Below are 15,673 nucleotides of genomic sequence, written 5' to 3'. Positions count from 1 at the left end.
GACTACTGTGAAACAATTTATTTTAAACTTAATACTGTGAAAGCAACCAATGTAGATATGCCAGTGCATAACTGATACACTGCAGTATTTTCAAAGTGTTCAAATCTTGGGCAACAAAGCCTAAAATTAGTTTGTACTAAAATGACTACACATTAATATTTGCTTTGGTTAATGGTTCAAATTATATGAGCAATAAATGTTAATAAGAATGATTATTGATTTAATTGGGATATAGTAAGTGTACATATGCATGGTAGGTATTCACTCACCATTTTCCGTTAGGAAGCTTTGGCTGCAATCAACACAGTAACATTCTTAATGCATGCAGTCCTGGTCCACATGGAAAAAGCCTGCAGCTTAACAAAAATGGGGTAGGAATCCAGTAGGATCCCTTCCTCACCTGAAAGCCATGTTATCTAGCAGCCCAATCCTATACATGTTTGTTTGTTCAATGGGCCTTTGTTTCAAGTAAGCATGCACAAGAGAGTAGCCAACATTTTCTAAGCAGTAATATTTGTAACTCTGCTTCAGAATACTATTCCCTTTTGGGCACTACCATTGGAAGGTACTTGCCCCTGGCATTACAATTTGGTATCATCTTCTTCAGAAGCAACTGAGAGTGAAGAGGAGGACGAGTTAGCCTAGAGAGGGAAAAAAACAGTAAACAAGTAAGAAGCGCTCCCAGCAGCAGTCTGATCTAGTCTAGAATATTGGCCCAGTTTGCACGAACAAGAAATGTGCAAATTTCTGGCCTTGTGGTTTGTCTCCTTGAGACAAACCAAGAGCAGGAAACCCAGAAAAAATGGGTTCAGATGTAACACTCAGCCAAACCATAGCTTAGCTCTAAGGAGCGTAGCAGCAGCAGGGCTGGGGGAAGAGTGCTGGGGGCACAACCCCCCCCCGGAACTAGCACATTTGCTTGTTCACGCTAAGCCATGGTTTGGCTTAAAGTTACGTGCAAGCCAGGTCAGAAGAAACAGCAACAACTGAGCATTATTAGCAGTATAACCACAAGGCTGAGTCTGTGATTTAAGCATAGTCTGAGCACAAGCCCAGCCATGCCATGTCCATAGTTGTTCTGGCCAAATCATAGGACCACTTATTTGCAACCTAGCCATATAAATTTGGAGCAGAATACCAGTGATTTAGTTCACCGTATTTTTCGCTCCAAAAGACACACCAGACTATAAGAAGCACCTAGTTTTTAGAGGAGGAAAACGAAAAAAAAATTCTGAACGAAACAGTGGATGTATGATTTTTGTGGTTCATGCTGTGGCCACAGACATGTGATTTGACGGTGATTTTGGAGAATCCATGTGGATCCGTGCTTTCTAATCACGTTTTTGCGCCATTGCAGCCCCACGAAACAGTGGGTGCGTGATTTTTTGGTGCAGTCTATAGCCATGGACATGCTATGTGATCTGATGGTGAATTTGGGGTGACCCAGTGCAAAACTCCTGAGGATCCGTGTGGATCCATGCTTTGTAACCACGTTTTTGCGCCATTATGGGCCCACACAACAGTGTATGTGTGATTTTTTTTATATATAGGCTGTAGCCATGGACATGCCATGTGATCTGATGGTAAATTTGGGGTGACCCAATGCAAAAATCCTGAGGATCCAAGGGCTTTTACCTCCCCCTCCCAGGCAGCCTCCTTTAGAGTCCCTTATCTCCCTCCCAATCCCTTGCCGATCAGCTGCTCAGCTGCTTCCTTTCAACACCCCCTTCCCTCTAGTTTGCCTTAGTGTCTTTTCCTTAGCGGGAGCAGTTTTTTGCTCCTCCTTATCTTCTAATTTCTCTCCTCATTGCTTTAGTATTCCTGTCTCCTCTCCTTGCAAGTTTGCTGTCTTTACCTCCCCCGGCAGCCTCCTTTACCAGCAGCCTTATCTCCTTCCCGATCGCTTGCAGATCAGCGACTTTGTTTCAACACCCACTTCCCTCTTTCAAAAAAAAGAGCATGATCTGCTTTTTGCCCCGGGCAATTTGGCTCCAGGGACCACACTTTCGCTCCATAAGACGCACAGACATTCCCCCTTACTTTTTAGGAAGAAAAAAGTGTGTCTTATGGAGTGAAAAATACGGTAGGTTTTTGCCCAAATAAGCAAACTTAGGACTGCAACCTTGAGCAGATCCCTTTCCTCAGCCTTTCTAAATAAGGTAACTCACCCTCTCTCGTGGTTCTGGCAATGGTCCATCTGGCTCTGGGGCTTGTATCTCTGTGTAAGCAGGAGGGTCACTACTGCTGTCTGGTGGATCTGCCATGGGGGCAGTGATGGGCATATTCTGGGCCTTGAAGTACCGATAAGCTTCTTCCCCACATACTACTAGTTTCAGCTTGTTTCCACCATCATGGATTCTTGCCACGACATCGTCATAATCTTCGTTCTCCACGTTTGCACCGTTGACTTCTATTAAGATGTCATCGATTTGCAGCCCTGCTCTTTCTGCTGGGCCACCCTCCTTTACCTGAAATTATATCGTATTAAAAAGCCAGGCATTTTATTGCTTGAGAGTGGGTGGGCAGAGTATGGTAAGGGGTAGTTCTGACCACTAAATTACTACAGGCTAGGAAGCTTTATACATTGTGAAGATACAATTAATGAAATGCAATAGTTAAAAATAGTGAGATGGTATTTCCTTCCCAGGGGGTGCTGCCATTGCTTGCTGTGCTCACCAACCCCACCTACCTGCCAACATTTTTACCTGGCCAACCCCTACTCCCTTTATACCTCACCCACCCCTAGCCTACCCCCTCCCAGCTCACCCCAACCTTCCTTTAAATATGACTACAGTGATTTTTAGCTGGGGGAGCTCTTCAGAGAGCACTTTGCCAAACCTCTCTCTGAAGCACCACCCACCCTCTTTTAAGCACAGCTGTAGTGATGCTTCAGAGAGCGGTTTTTACTTTTATTTATTTTCGCATGTGGATTTAGAGCATGGGAGTTTGAAAACAAAATCAATGGTCACATTCTTAGCTAGCAGGTGGCACAAAAGGAGTGGTAGCACAGAAATGGATAAGGTCCCGAGAGAAGGTTTGACGTGAAGTTAAAAAACGATGAGAATAAGACATTGCAAGATTTGGATGGAATTCAAGTGAATGTCAAAGAAATAATTGGCTGTCGATTTCTGGTGGCAATTTGTGAAACATCAAGATACTGCGCAATGCACAGGTTTGGGGTTTAATATGTTTGCAGCTGCTTACCGTGGCATGAAAAATGGATAGAATGCTGTCAATAGATCAGTGGTGAGGAAAAAAATCTGGGGCTTAACAGTATGGAGTAACTGAATGTGATTTAAACAGTTATGGAATGGAGGAAATAATACAAATTGCTTAGAAAACTTTGATTCCTTGTATTCTTTATCAGAATTTGCATCATAAAAGAGAATTGGCGTTGATGTCTAACCTAAGCATGATGTAATATATGCACAGAATGGGTGACTTTTTGCTATAACTGTAATTATATAAATTTAAATAATTTTTAAAAGCTTCTTTCAACTCTTAATATTGTGCATAAGTCTTTCATGCTCCTCCTTGTGGCCATGCAACAGCAAAAAGTGGGGTGGGTAATGTGCAAGTCTGGGGCAAGGCTAGACTGAAAGTGGTCCCTGCATTGTGCACCTCTGGAGCTGAAGGGTTGGGCAACTGCTGCTCATATTAGGCATCATGTTTATTTCACCAGCATATGGATTAAATTAATACCTCTTTGATGAACTGGCCAGGCAAACCTTTGATGGCGTTCAAACGGAAGCCAAAGCCACTGGGACCCTTTACTAGATAGCAGAGTCTGGGCTTGTGATGCTCTTTCGCCGTATGACATGTTGGCACTTCAGCCTCACATGGAGATTTCACTGGTGTTGTGTGATAGTAGAGGCATGGGGATATCTTAGCCTTGGTAACCAAAAAGGGAAAAAAAGCATTTATTGCAAAATACACATTGCTACCAAACACCGCGTGACGATAAAACCTCCCTCACACATTTTGGGATATAAAGAGCAATATTTGCCACTAAATATTTGCAAATCTCTTGCTTCTCTCTTCTGTAATAGCAGATGACACATTCAGTCCCTCCTTTTCTCCGTTCCCTATATCCTATCAATTTATAAGCACACCGAAGAGAATGATGCAGGAACTTGTGTGGGTGGAATAAACTGCCTCTATGACATTTTGACCCTCCCAACTGTTGAAGAAAGAGCGAACATTTTACTCTGCTTTGAGTCATGTCATTAATTACTTTATATCTATCCCCCCCAAAAAAAACACAAATAGCCTCCAACAATTTATAACATAAGCAAAGTAATATAAATGCATTTATACCTACTTGGTGCCTATATGTTTAGCTGGCAATATTCCATGCATTTTTCAAAAATTGAAAGTTTGCATACAGATAATCAGAATTCCTCACCAGGAAAAGAGGAGCTGGTATATATTTGCTAATTTGGTATGAGTCATTGTGCCAAAAGGGGAGGGAAAATATAGCAATGTAGGAAGTTCCACACCCTGCCAAGCCTTCTCAGCTTCCACCTGTGGCTTCTGAATCTCCGCCAGACTTTCAGGCTAATCCTTCCAACTTAGAAACTTGCTTATAAAAAGAATTAAAGTTGGCATTCTCTGCATATGCAAGTAATTTCTATGCTTGCACTATGTAACTACAGATAGCTGCAGCCGTCTCGTTACCCCCATCGTTTTGCTCATCATGTGACTTCCAAGTTAGTTGTGCTTGTGCGCAAGTGTGTCTGTTACCATTTTGTACATGGCGTCGGTTTCGTCATCCACCACCAGCAGCACTGTTTTTTCACCAGACTTCCTGATCTTCTCCACGACAGCCTCGTGGTCCAGTGCTTCAACCGACTCTCCATTGACAGCCACCAGGATGTCATTGTCCTTGAGACCAACTTCGGCTGCAGGGCTGCCAGAATCAATGTCCTTAATTAAGTGACCTGTACACAAAAATAAGAAAGGCCTGATACTTGGTAAAGTGCCTTAGTGGGTTTTCGTTTAAGACCATACTTGTGGCTTAGGGCTTTTAATGTTGTTTGACTACCTCACAGAATGCTGCCTTCTCAAGAAGTGCGATTTACACTAGCAGCCAAATGGCACTGCAGCATTTTCCAGGCGAAGGAGAGAAATTGATTGGGCTCCAGATTTCTCAGATCCGAATTCTGTTTGATTATGAACTCAGGAAAATCATTTTCTATTAAGAACATTAGATGATCCAGGCTGGATTAGACTAAATAAATAATGCTCTATCCCCACCTGCCATTTTTAAGATGACAGCATAAAGCACATCTGTTCACACAGTCATATGGGGGGGGGGTGTCTAGCAGTTATTTTTGCTGCTGCTGCTGAATTACCTTTTGTTGAATGAAGGTGATTGTTTATGTATTTATTAAATTTGTATACCACCCTTCATCTGTAGATCTCAGGGCAGTTAACAGCATAAAATTACAAGAGAAAAAACACAAAATACATAATAAAAACAAGAAAACAACAACAAACAACCCCTCCCTCCCTACGAGCACATTTAAAAGGATATAGGACGTTAGTCAAAGGCGTGGTTGAAGAAGAATATTTTTGCCTGATATGTAAATGTGTATTCCACAAATGGAGAGCCGTGGCACAAATGCGATTTTTAATGAATTTTATAATTTTTCATAGAATCATAGAGTTGGAATAGACCACAAGGGCCATCGAGTCCAACCCCCTGCCAAGCAGGAAACACCATCAGAGCACTCCTGACATATGGTTGTCAAGCCTCTGCTTAAAGACCTCCAAAGAAGGAGACTCCACCACACTCCTTGGCAGCAAATTCCACTGTCGAACAGCTCTTACTGTCAGGAAGTTCTTCCTAATGTTTAGGTGGAATCTTCTTTCTTGTAGTTTGGATCCATTGCTCTGTGTCCGCTTCTCTGGAGCAGCAGAAAACAACCTTTCTCCCTCCTCTATGTGACATCCTTTTATATATTTGAACATGGCTATCATATCACCCCTTAACCTCCTCTTCTCCAGGCTAAACATGCCCAGCTCCCTTAGCCGTGGCATCGTTTCCAGGCCCTTGACCATTTTGGTTGCCCTCCTCTGGACACGTTCCAGTTTGTCAGTGTCCTTCTTGAATTGTGGTGCCCAGAACTGGACACAGTACTCCAGGTGAGGTCTGACCAGAGCAGAATACAGTGGCACTATTACTTCCCCTGATCTAGATGCTATACTCCTATTGATGCAGCCCAGAATTGCATTGGCTTTTTTAGCTGCCGCGTCGCACTGTTGGCACATATTAATCACACTTGTATGGGATAAGGTGTTTCATAAATGTTATAAGATATATAGATAGATAGATCATACCTTTACCATTCTGTTCCATTCTCAGGTAGAATCCATAACCATTTTTTCCTTTTGCAAGCTCCAGCCTTCGGGGTTTGTGGGGTAATAATTTCAAACTTGCCATTTCTCTCCTCAGCTGCATGTTCTGGCTCTTGTAATACTGATCAGTTTCTTTATTTGACACCAGAAACACAAGTCGATTTCCAGACCTCCTCACCTTGGGAACGCAGACATACAATGCTTAGAGGTAGTACTTCAGCCATGTCAAACAGTGGGACAGGGCTGAGGAGCATTTTATATGCAAAGTGCTGATGTGGATGAGGTGACCTTGGAAATCCCTAGTCAGCACAAAACATCTTTTCTGATGGCATTTTCATAAGTGAGGCTTAAATTGTTCTGAACTGCATTTATGAATCCTACAGTGTCTGGAGTGTATGTTCGATTGCTCTTCCACATTCAGACATGGCCCAACTATTTATTCACTTTGGATCTGAGTACTTAACACTAACACAAATTTTTCAGCACTAAATCTACTACTTATGCAACTTGAGTGGAAGGCATGACAGTAGACAGCTAGACACCAGTCACTCAGCCCTGTGGATGGACTGGGCTGGGGAAACTATTAGAAATAAGTTTTAGCTGTTAAATACTTTAGAGGCTATGCAATAAGCCTTGCCTAAAAGCTCTGTTCACACATTACTCACATGGGAGGCACATAGGTATAGGTAGAGGTAAAGGACCCCTGGACAGTTACGTCCAGTCAAAGACGACTATGGGGTTGCAGCGCTCATCTTGCTTTCAGGCTGAGGGAGCTGGCATTTGTCCACAGACAGCTTTCCGGGTCATGTGGCCAGCATGACTAAACCGTTACTGGCACAACAGGACACCGTGACAGAAGCCAGAGCGCATGGAAATGCCGTTTACCTTCCCACCACAGCGGTACCTATTTATCTACATGCACTGGTGTGCTTTCGAACTGCTAGGTTGGCAGGAGCTGGGTCAGAGCAATGGGAGCACACTCTGTTGCGGGGATTCGAACCACTTACCTTCCAATCGGCAAGCCCAAGAGGCTCAGTGGTTCAGACCACAGCGCCACCCGCAGAGGTGGGAGATCTTTTGGGGCCAACTTTAACAGATGGCCAGGGCAACCCACCTGTCAATCACCTGTCATGCTTAATGAAACTCGGTGGTAGAGCATCTGCTTTGCATGCAGGAGGTCCCAGGTTCAATGTCTGGCATCTCCAGGTAGGACAGGCCTGAAACCCTGAAGAGCAACTGCCAGTGAATATAGATAATTCCAAGTAATATGGAGCAACGGTCTGACTTTGGCAGCTTACGTTCCTATGCTTAAGCAGACAGATACATACAGTGGTACCTCGGGTTACAGACACTTCAGGTTACAGACGCTTCAGGTTACAGACTTTGCTAACCCAGAAATAGTACCTTGGGTTAAGAACTTTGCTTCAGGATGAGAACAGAAATTGCGCAGCGGCAGCAGCAGGAGGCCCATTAGCTAAAGTGGTGCTTCAGGTGAAGAACTGTTTCAGGTTAAGAATGGACCTCCAGAATGAATTAAGTTCTTAACCCGAGGTACCACTGTACTGTGATGAGTTAACACTGGGAAAATGGTTGACTGCATTCATTCAGGACCACAATCTTAGATCTGTGGGGGAAAACCTAACCAACGATTGAGGAACAGGGTGGAGGCTGAGGTCTTGAGGTTTAGGCTTGGAGATACCTTCTCGACTACTTCCTCATGAGTGTCGTTTTCCACATTCTCTCCATTGATTTCGATCAGGCGGTCATTGGGCTGCACTCCGGCTAATGCAGCTGGTCCTTGTGGGGCCAAATCTATAATGAACAATCCCTTGTGACCTGGAATAGACAGAACCAGGACAGATCTAAATAACTCGCCATGATCTGTGTTACTCAGCAATGGCATAACAATAGGAGCCCTGTAGACTTGAGACGTTTTGTTCAAGGAACATATGAAATGGCAGTAAACTTGTGATCCAACTGGAAATAACCATGTCTGCTTTCTATGCCCCAGGAATTCAAGAGGGAAGCCATTCACTCTCTGAAGCCCAACCTTTCTTTATGCCATATTCAATACTGCCATGGGGAAGATTATTATACTTGTTTATGCTGGTTGATGATTGCCACCAGCAAGAATAGTTGCTTATTAAATACTACTTGTTTTCCCATTGTTTATTAGCACCTGGCTTATGATTGTATTGCCAAATGTAAGTGCTTCCTGTCTTGAAAGGAACAAGTCTTTCTTGGGCAGTTACAAAATGTCCCAGTGACTGCCAGCATGAAACATGGTAAAAATACCTAGATAGAGATCTTTCTTTATACCCTTGGATATAATTTTTAAGAGTTGTGACAAAAAGCAGATATATTGCATCCACCTCAGTTCTCTTGATGTTATTGTGGAAGACACTTTCATTGCCAAGTACTTGCAGTCATAGTATATTATTATTATTAGTTGTTGTTATTATTCCACATTACCTGAGATTTTCAGAAGGTAAAATTTAAAATCTTTTGTTTTCCAAAAACAGCTTATCTGCGCCTTCATCAAATGTAGACTTACCAAGCTAAATGTTGTCCAGTCACAAAAAGATTTGTATTTCTCACACCAAAAACATAATTTTAAGACCCCTCACTGAAGAAATTTGCCAAAATTAATTTTCACCCCCTAAAATGCTACACTCTGCTGCCACACATCTCATTTCAATGGAAAACCACTCAGATGCTGTGTGATGTGTGAATCAGCTGTAGGGGGAAAATGTATGTGCTAGCCTGTCCCTGTAGCTGAAATGTTTCCAACCAAAGCCTTTATATTCCCAGAAGGTTTGTGCTGTTCCTTCTGGCACTTCAGCAGAGTTTCAGAATAATTCGAATACCTTTTCATATCATTACCATGATAACTCACAATCCAAATAATGGTCTTCAACAAAGGGCTTGGGAACATGTGCTTTATATGAAAGCAACATAAAGAAATTGTATTGAAATACCAAGCCCACCGCCACCTCCAGAATGCATACAATGCATATTATATAATGCTACATGTGCATTGTCTATGCTTATTGTTCTCACCTTCCGTTGTCTTCAGAGAGAAGCCATAGCTGTTTTTTTCTTTCACCAGATAGCAGAGGCGGGGATGTGAAACTGGGCCAGGTTCTCCATTTGTCACAACTGCAGTGTTTTCTGCTTGCTGCTGGACTGGTAATGTCTGACCCAACTCTTCAAACTTGACCCCTTCCTTATGTGCATCTTCATAAGATTTTTCATCCAAAACAAGGAATGATACAGAGTCCACACTTTCCCTAACTAAATCAGCCACCTGTATGGGGGCAGAACGAGCGTTTCAGTAGTAATCACAGGTAGGAGTAAAATAGCTCACCTAGGTATTTCCTGTTGCCTTGTACAAGAGGAGACCTACTGACAAAGGAGACTGAAGGATACGTGCAATACATATTGGGGACAAAATACAGTAGTCACAATCCAGGAATCCCATAAGGGGATGCCCATGCTGGAGGGGGGGAAACAGAAAACGTTTGGTGTAGCAAATCTCTAATGATATATCTACACTACGGATACAAATGGGTTTAATAGTCAATTCCTCTCTAGGAAACTGTAGTGCTGTGAGTGGAGACCTGCAAGTTATATATGCCCAAAGGTTTCAGCCCTATGCACATGGGTTACCCAGGAGTAAATCTTATTAAATGTAATGGGACAAACATGCCACAGGGAGCAGTTCGGTCTGTATAAACTGCTTGCCAGTTAAGGCAGCTCTCAATATTAAAAGGCCCTGCTGCATGTTTCATGAAAAGAGAGGTTGCCTATGGCTAGAAGCATGGCCTTTTTAGTCATGGCCCTGGGGCTAAGTCATGAGGGCCACATTCACCCTTGGCTAACCCCTCAGAGGCCACATGTCCACGATGGGTGTGACTAAAAGTTGGTGGAGCTATCCTGTACTCTCATACTCCCCCTTTTTGTTGATGTCACCCAAACTGGTAGGCTCTTAGGTGGGCAGAAAAATGGCTGGAGGGGCCAGATCAGGCCACCGACCTGCAGGTTAGCCACCCCTGGGCTAAGGAGTCATGTCCCTCATCGTAGTTAGCTCAGTCGGTTAGAGCATGGTGCTGATAATGCCAAGGTTTCAGGTTCGATACCCATATGGGACAGCTGCATTGCAGGGGGTTGGACTAGATGATCCTTGGCTCCCTCTTCCAACACTATGATTTTATGATTTAGAAATGCCTTTGGGAACTGCCAGACTTTTAACAGAGGAGACGGGCAATTGCTGAATAATATTATTGCTGCTGCACATGATCAAGGTGGTGGTGCTGATGGTTGTTTTATTGGTTTAAATCAATGTAAGACACCCTGAGCTTTTTGGAAAGGTAAAGATTTTAAATTGATGAGTCCGGGATCAGGCCGCATGATGTACCAATATTTCCTGTTTGTCTGGCAGCAGAAAGGGCCCCCAAATGAAATTGTTCTATACCGTTCCATGATCTTCTTTGTCTACAAAAATCCCATTGACCCTCAGGACTCTGTCTCCATCTTTCAGGCCAGCCTTCTCAGCTGGACTCCCCTTTGCCACATTCCGGATCAGGTGCCCTGTTTTATATTTCTCAAGGCGCAGACAGAATCCATAGTTCTCTGCCTCTTTTCTGGTCAGTTTGCATTCCCTGGGCCGAAGAGGAGACATCATTTCTGTCACAAGGGATAAAAAATAATAATATTACTCTGCTGGCAAAGATGCTCATGGAAGGAAAAAGAGCCTTGTTTAAGGAAAACTAGTCCAGTGAAATGAGCCAAAGAAGGTGCTCATAAAAAGAACCAGGACAATTATAGAAATACAGAGAGAATTCCAGGTTTTGATTTTTTTGTGGGGACAGAGAAGAAGATACTGATTAATCTGGATTATTTTTCTCTGAGAGATAAACTGATGCCCTGATTATTCATAGCACTTTAGCAAAGCTTTTCTTTGAAAATACTATGTAGACATCGCACATTACTAGAATAAAAGACACAAGCTACTCATTAATGACTTTTTAAAATTGTTTGTCATTCCCTCTCATTTGCACATAGCAACTCACACTTGGTTCAGGCCTCTTGTACAGCACAAACACATATTGACTGACTCACCAACTAGCCATGGCTATCACAGAGTTGGTGAGGACAGCATCTCTTACAGTGACAGCTTAGTTCCCTCATTATGTGTGTGTCCAAGGGGCAGTGGGGCCATGCCACTGATCCTGCTTTCAAAGCCACATGGCATCTCTCAGCTGCACTCCTGATGTCCACATGCTAGTCATGGATGTCTTTAGTGGGGAAGCCTATGCATGTTGTCTTTCCCCCTGCAGATAACTATAGATAACACACAGAAATCGGGGATAGTGTGCAGCTTATTCAGCAGAGCCAGCAGTGTGAGCCCAGTGTGAGAAAGCAAATCTTAGGCATATGGTGAAGTATGGTGAAAGAAAGCATAGAATTCATAGGCAGGATTCCACAAATCTGGTCGCCAGAACAAATGAATGGCAACCATCCCTCCATCCAGCGTATAGCACAAAAAACCCTCTCTCTTTTCCCGGGGTTCCTATACAGTAAACTGAAGAGGGGTTGAGAAAAGAGGCCTTTGAACTGTTGTTTGGAAAAGGTAAGAAATAACAGGAGTCTCTCATGCGTGCTGCTTGCAGGTTTATTTATAGTAAAATGCACATTCCTTTCTAGGCAAAAATGCCTACTTCAAGGCAGCTTATCGTGTTTTATCTTAACACATTGTACTTAAATAAAATGGAATAAAAAATTAACCAGCAAGAATAAAAACAGAAGGGGGGAAACAACCATGGGAAATACACCTACTCAAATAACACATTTTTCAGTGGCCTCTTAAAAGCAGGCAATGAGCGGGGCAGCTGGATGAAGCTCCCTGGGGCAAATGCTTCATAATCCAGATGCCACAGTGGAGAAGACTCTCTGTTTCTTATTGACTACACTTCTATTAGAAGGAGTTGAGGGGACAACCAGAAATGGAGCAATATTCTCATTGGGCTCAGGTGGGAGATCTCAGAGGAAAGATGAGCTCTTATTCTATTTGAGGTAAGGGCAAAACCTCTTTACAAAGCCCAGTGCTAAGTGAAAGACTAAGTTCTCTGCCTGAGTCCTCCCACTGTGCAAGGGCAAGGGATAGGTGGTAACCACAAATAATTGTTGGCTAATAAGCTAAGTTAAATTCTGCTGAACCTGTTCCCCACTCCAGAGGAGCAGGGCAGCTTAGTAATGATGCTGCAGTTCCAGTGCTCTGTAATAATTGTGTACTTTGCTCACCCCTGCTTTGCTGGTAGTATACTATAATCTAGATGATGTAGTTAATATGTAAAGAGATGACGGTTAATGAGTGGAAGATTGGACTAAGTGGCATTCTGCTTCCCTGCACGTATTATTCTTGTCATTCTAATTACCACTGAACAGCTGATTCCCTGGCTCCCTAGTCATAGTATTTAATAAAACGAATACCTGTATTTTTTATATAAAAAAGCTCCAACCACAAACTAGCAGTTCTAGCTTAATACAAGCCAACTTGCTTGACAAGCACTATCTATAGGGTCTTCCTATGTTGTGTTGAAGGTGGGAGCAGGATCACCCCATGGGTCCCACCTCTGCCCTCTACAAATGTTCATCATAACCTGTGCGAGAGCCCAAATGCGATCAGGAACAGAATAGACAGGGCCCTGTAATGCAAGCAAGCTCATTTACAGGTGTGCATAGGCTAGGAAGCCAGCAAGCATGATCCCACTCCCCTATGATCTATGCACAGTCAGCATGATGTGTGCTTATTCCTTCTTTTCATAGCTAATTTGCAATAAAAGGGGCACACACTTTTAATAAACATAGTGTAATCAAATTTGAGAAACTCTAAACAAATAAATAAAATTTCAGCATGTGGAATCAGATGGATTCCTGTGATTCTTATCATTTGTGTATATATTACACACAAGTTTCTAGCTCTCAGAGTTACATGAAAGTGATAAGGCAGGAACCTTGACCCAAAATCTAGCAATCATTTTTTTAAAAACACACAACAAAATTGGAAAGAGAGGAGTCAGGGAAAAAACTTACCGCTTGTGTAGTTTGCCCTCAGAATTTTCTTCTGCAGTCTCTCATGCTGCTGTACCAGTATGCACAGCTACATTTCAAATGAACAAAGGTTGATTTAAAAGATGATTTATTTAACAGGCTTCTTTGCATTTGTTCACCTTCTTGATAACCAATCTTTTCTCCACCCCCACACCTCTCAGCTGAGCAGCATTGGGCTTTCCTCAGAAACTTTGGATTCCTCCTTAGTAATGCATCACAGGTGCCAAGATTCTCACATGGACCGCAGCCAAGAGCAGCCACGTGTCTCACTCTGAATTAAAAGGACAGCCCAAGTCCGAATTAAAAGAGCCCTAATGGAGAACAGGGGCCTTGAAGTTGCACATCAATGTTCAGCACCGGGATAGGAGCTGCAGCAGGCACAGCAGTTCAGAATGTCCCCCACTATAAGATTTTTATTGTACTTTAAATTATTGTAGGTCTCTTTGAATTTGCATTTACACATATCAACTAGCACATGGATAGGCAAACTAAGGCCCCCGATCCGGCCCAATTGCCTTCTAAATCCAGCCTGCAGACAGTCCAGGAATCAGAGTGTTTTTACATGAGTATAATGTGTGCTTTTTTAAAAAATGCATCTCTGGGTTATTTGTGGGGCATAGGTATTTGTTCCTCCCCCCCCCAAAAAAAAAATATAGTCGGGGGCCCCCCACAAGGTCTGAGGGACAGTGGACCACCCCCTGCTGAAAAAGTTTGCTGACCCCTGACCTAGCACATGCAAATATGCTGTCATCTTTCATCCTATGTTTTTTTTTTTTTTGGGGGGGGGTTGATGCAGGCCTGCCCTATCTATGGTTGACACCCACCCTTCCTGTTTCCTCCCAGAGCTGAGCGGGACCAGGGATACTGCATTATGGACCTAAGACTTATGCAGAACTGGTCTCGCAGCAAAGTAATTCATCAAAAGCATCTCATATAAAAAAAGGATGCAGACAAAACGCAACCTGGCAATTTCATCAGGGCTGAAGAATCCAAGGCCCCGGCCTACTCAGTCATGACACTGTATCTTTACTCCCTCTTTGCAGATCAAAGTATACCCCCCAAAAGGGTAGGCCACATTTGATCTCAGATATCTAGAAATAATCGCACAATAGCATGACATTTGGCTCTCCCACAATAAGAGCACCAATATGCATTCATAAGATCAGCTTTTCGTTCGCACCCTCAATCATATTTTGAAATAAAATGAGATACCCCATACCTTGCCAGAGTGAGGCCTCTGTGGTCTCTTAACCGGGGAGCTGATATCTGGCTCCAGGACCATAGCACTGCTTGGATGAATCCACACCCGCTCTCGGTCCCTTTTCCAGCAAAGCTACTGACCTAATTCCCATGAAGCACCTGTAAACCTTTAGGGCTTATCCAACGCAGACTTAAACTGGCTTAGTGGTGATTTCCTCTCGCCAGGGAACCTGGGAGGAATCATTCTGCAAGAAAAAAGCAAGGGATCTCTAACCCAGAAAAGAAAACCAAAGGAGTTCTTAAGTTCTGCCTTCAGGTAGTTGTCTCTGTAATTCCAATCACTATGCCACTAACAGAATTATTAGCCCTACAATCTCCAGGATCCTTGGGGAGAAATGAAACTGGTTAAGACGATATAAAACCTATATGCAATAGATTTGGAGTGCAGAGATGCCCTTCGTTTCTGCTCCAGGCTGGAAGAGGGCAGGAGAAGTACTGGCTTGCTTAACGCCATGAAAGTACAGAGTGCTCTGACAGACAGTGTTGTAAAAACGGAATGAAAAGAAATCACCATTAAGTGCTGCAGAGTGATAAACAAGGCACAGGCAGTAATAGCACAGAGCAGTTATTAAAATCTTCCTGCTAGGTTAGGCTCATAAGATCAAGGAAATTTAAGCATTGCCAACTTCTTCAGAGATTTCTAAGGAGGGGCTGTGGAAAAGTCAGTTTAGAATGCTTTGAGATTACAATCTGTTTTGCTAATCCTGGAAATTTACCTGCCTATTTTGTTCCCCACACTCTGAAACCTAGGCTGTGTGCATACCCCATGCATTTAAAGCCTATGTTGCCCCCCCCTACAAAAACTCAAATATTGGGAGTTGTAGTTTGTTAAGGGTGTTGGAAAATTCAGGGTGTGTGTGTGTGTGTGTGTGTGTGTGTGAACTACAGTTCTCATGCGCTTCAAATCCTAGTTCTGCTGGATCTCTCAGCGGCCTTTGAT

At 43.1% G+C, this 15,673-nt stretch overlaps 1 protein-coding gene and 1 long non-coding RNA gene across 4 annotated transcripts in view; one reads left to right on the top strand and one right to left on the bottom strand.

Moving 5' to 3' along the window:
• PDZK1 (PDZ domain containing 1) lies at window positions 1-15,288 on the bottom strand. Of its 3 annotated transcripts, none has more exons than XM_083498657.1 (10): window positions 14,693-15,288; window positions 13,456-13,522; window positions 10,835-11,046; window positions 9,421-9,667; window positions 8,060-8,196; window positions 6,343-6,538; window positions 4,744-4,940; window positions 3,703-3,891; window positions 2,169-2,468; window positions 1-641 (listed from the first exon to the last, which is right to left on the bottom strand). In XM_083498657.1, the coding sequence occupies exons 1-10, from the start codon at window positions 14,753-14,755 to the stop codon at window positions 582-584; spliced, it is 1,668 nt and encodes a 555-aa protein (XP_083354783.1). In that variant the 5' UTR covers window positions 14,756-15,288; the 3' UTR covers window positions 1-581. The 3 variants fall into 3 exon arrangements, with proteins under 3 accessions (XP_083354783.1, XP_083354785.1, XP_083354784.1); XM_083498659.1 differs by having other exon boundaries at window positions 10,835-11,049; window positions 13,458-13,522; window positions 14,693-14,745; XM_083498658.1 differs by having other exon boundaries at window positions 10,835-11,049; window positions 13,458-13,513; window positions 14,693-14,743.
• LOC310704795 overlaps window positions 1-15,673 on the top strand; it is a 247,641-nt gene that overhangs the window by 54,968 nt on the left and 177,000 nt on the right. The gene's annotated exons all lie outside the window — the stretch shown is intronic.

The sequence above is a fragment of the Podarcis liolepis genome (genome assembly GCF_965112155.1).
Source record: "Podarcis liolepis genome assembly, chromosome: 4".
NCBI classification, from domain to species: Eukaryota; Metazoa; Chordata; class Lepidosauria; order Squamata; family Lacertidae; genus Podarcis; species Podarcis liolepis.
The sequence above is the reverse complement of the archived record's forward strand: the minus strand, read 5'-3'. Positions and strand labels throughout refer to the sequence as shown.

Excerpts from the sequence above, each read along its gene's own strand:
- PDZK1 (XM_083498657.1), bottom strand. The coding sequence starts at position 14,755 with ATGGTCCTGGAGCCAGATATCAGCTCCCCGGTTAAGAGACCACAGAGG. Across the intron at positions 11,047-13,455 it reads GAGGGCAAACTACACAAGCG|AAATGATGTCTCCTCTTCGG; the intron begins GTAAGTTTTTTC and ends CCCTTGTGACAG. Across the intron at positions 2,469-3,702 it reads CTGGCCAGTTCATCAAAGAG|GTAAAGGAGGGTGGCCCAGC; the intron begins GTATTAATTTAA and ends ATATAATTTCAG.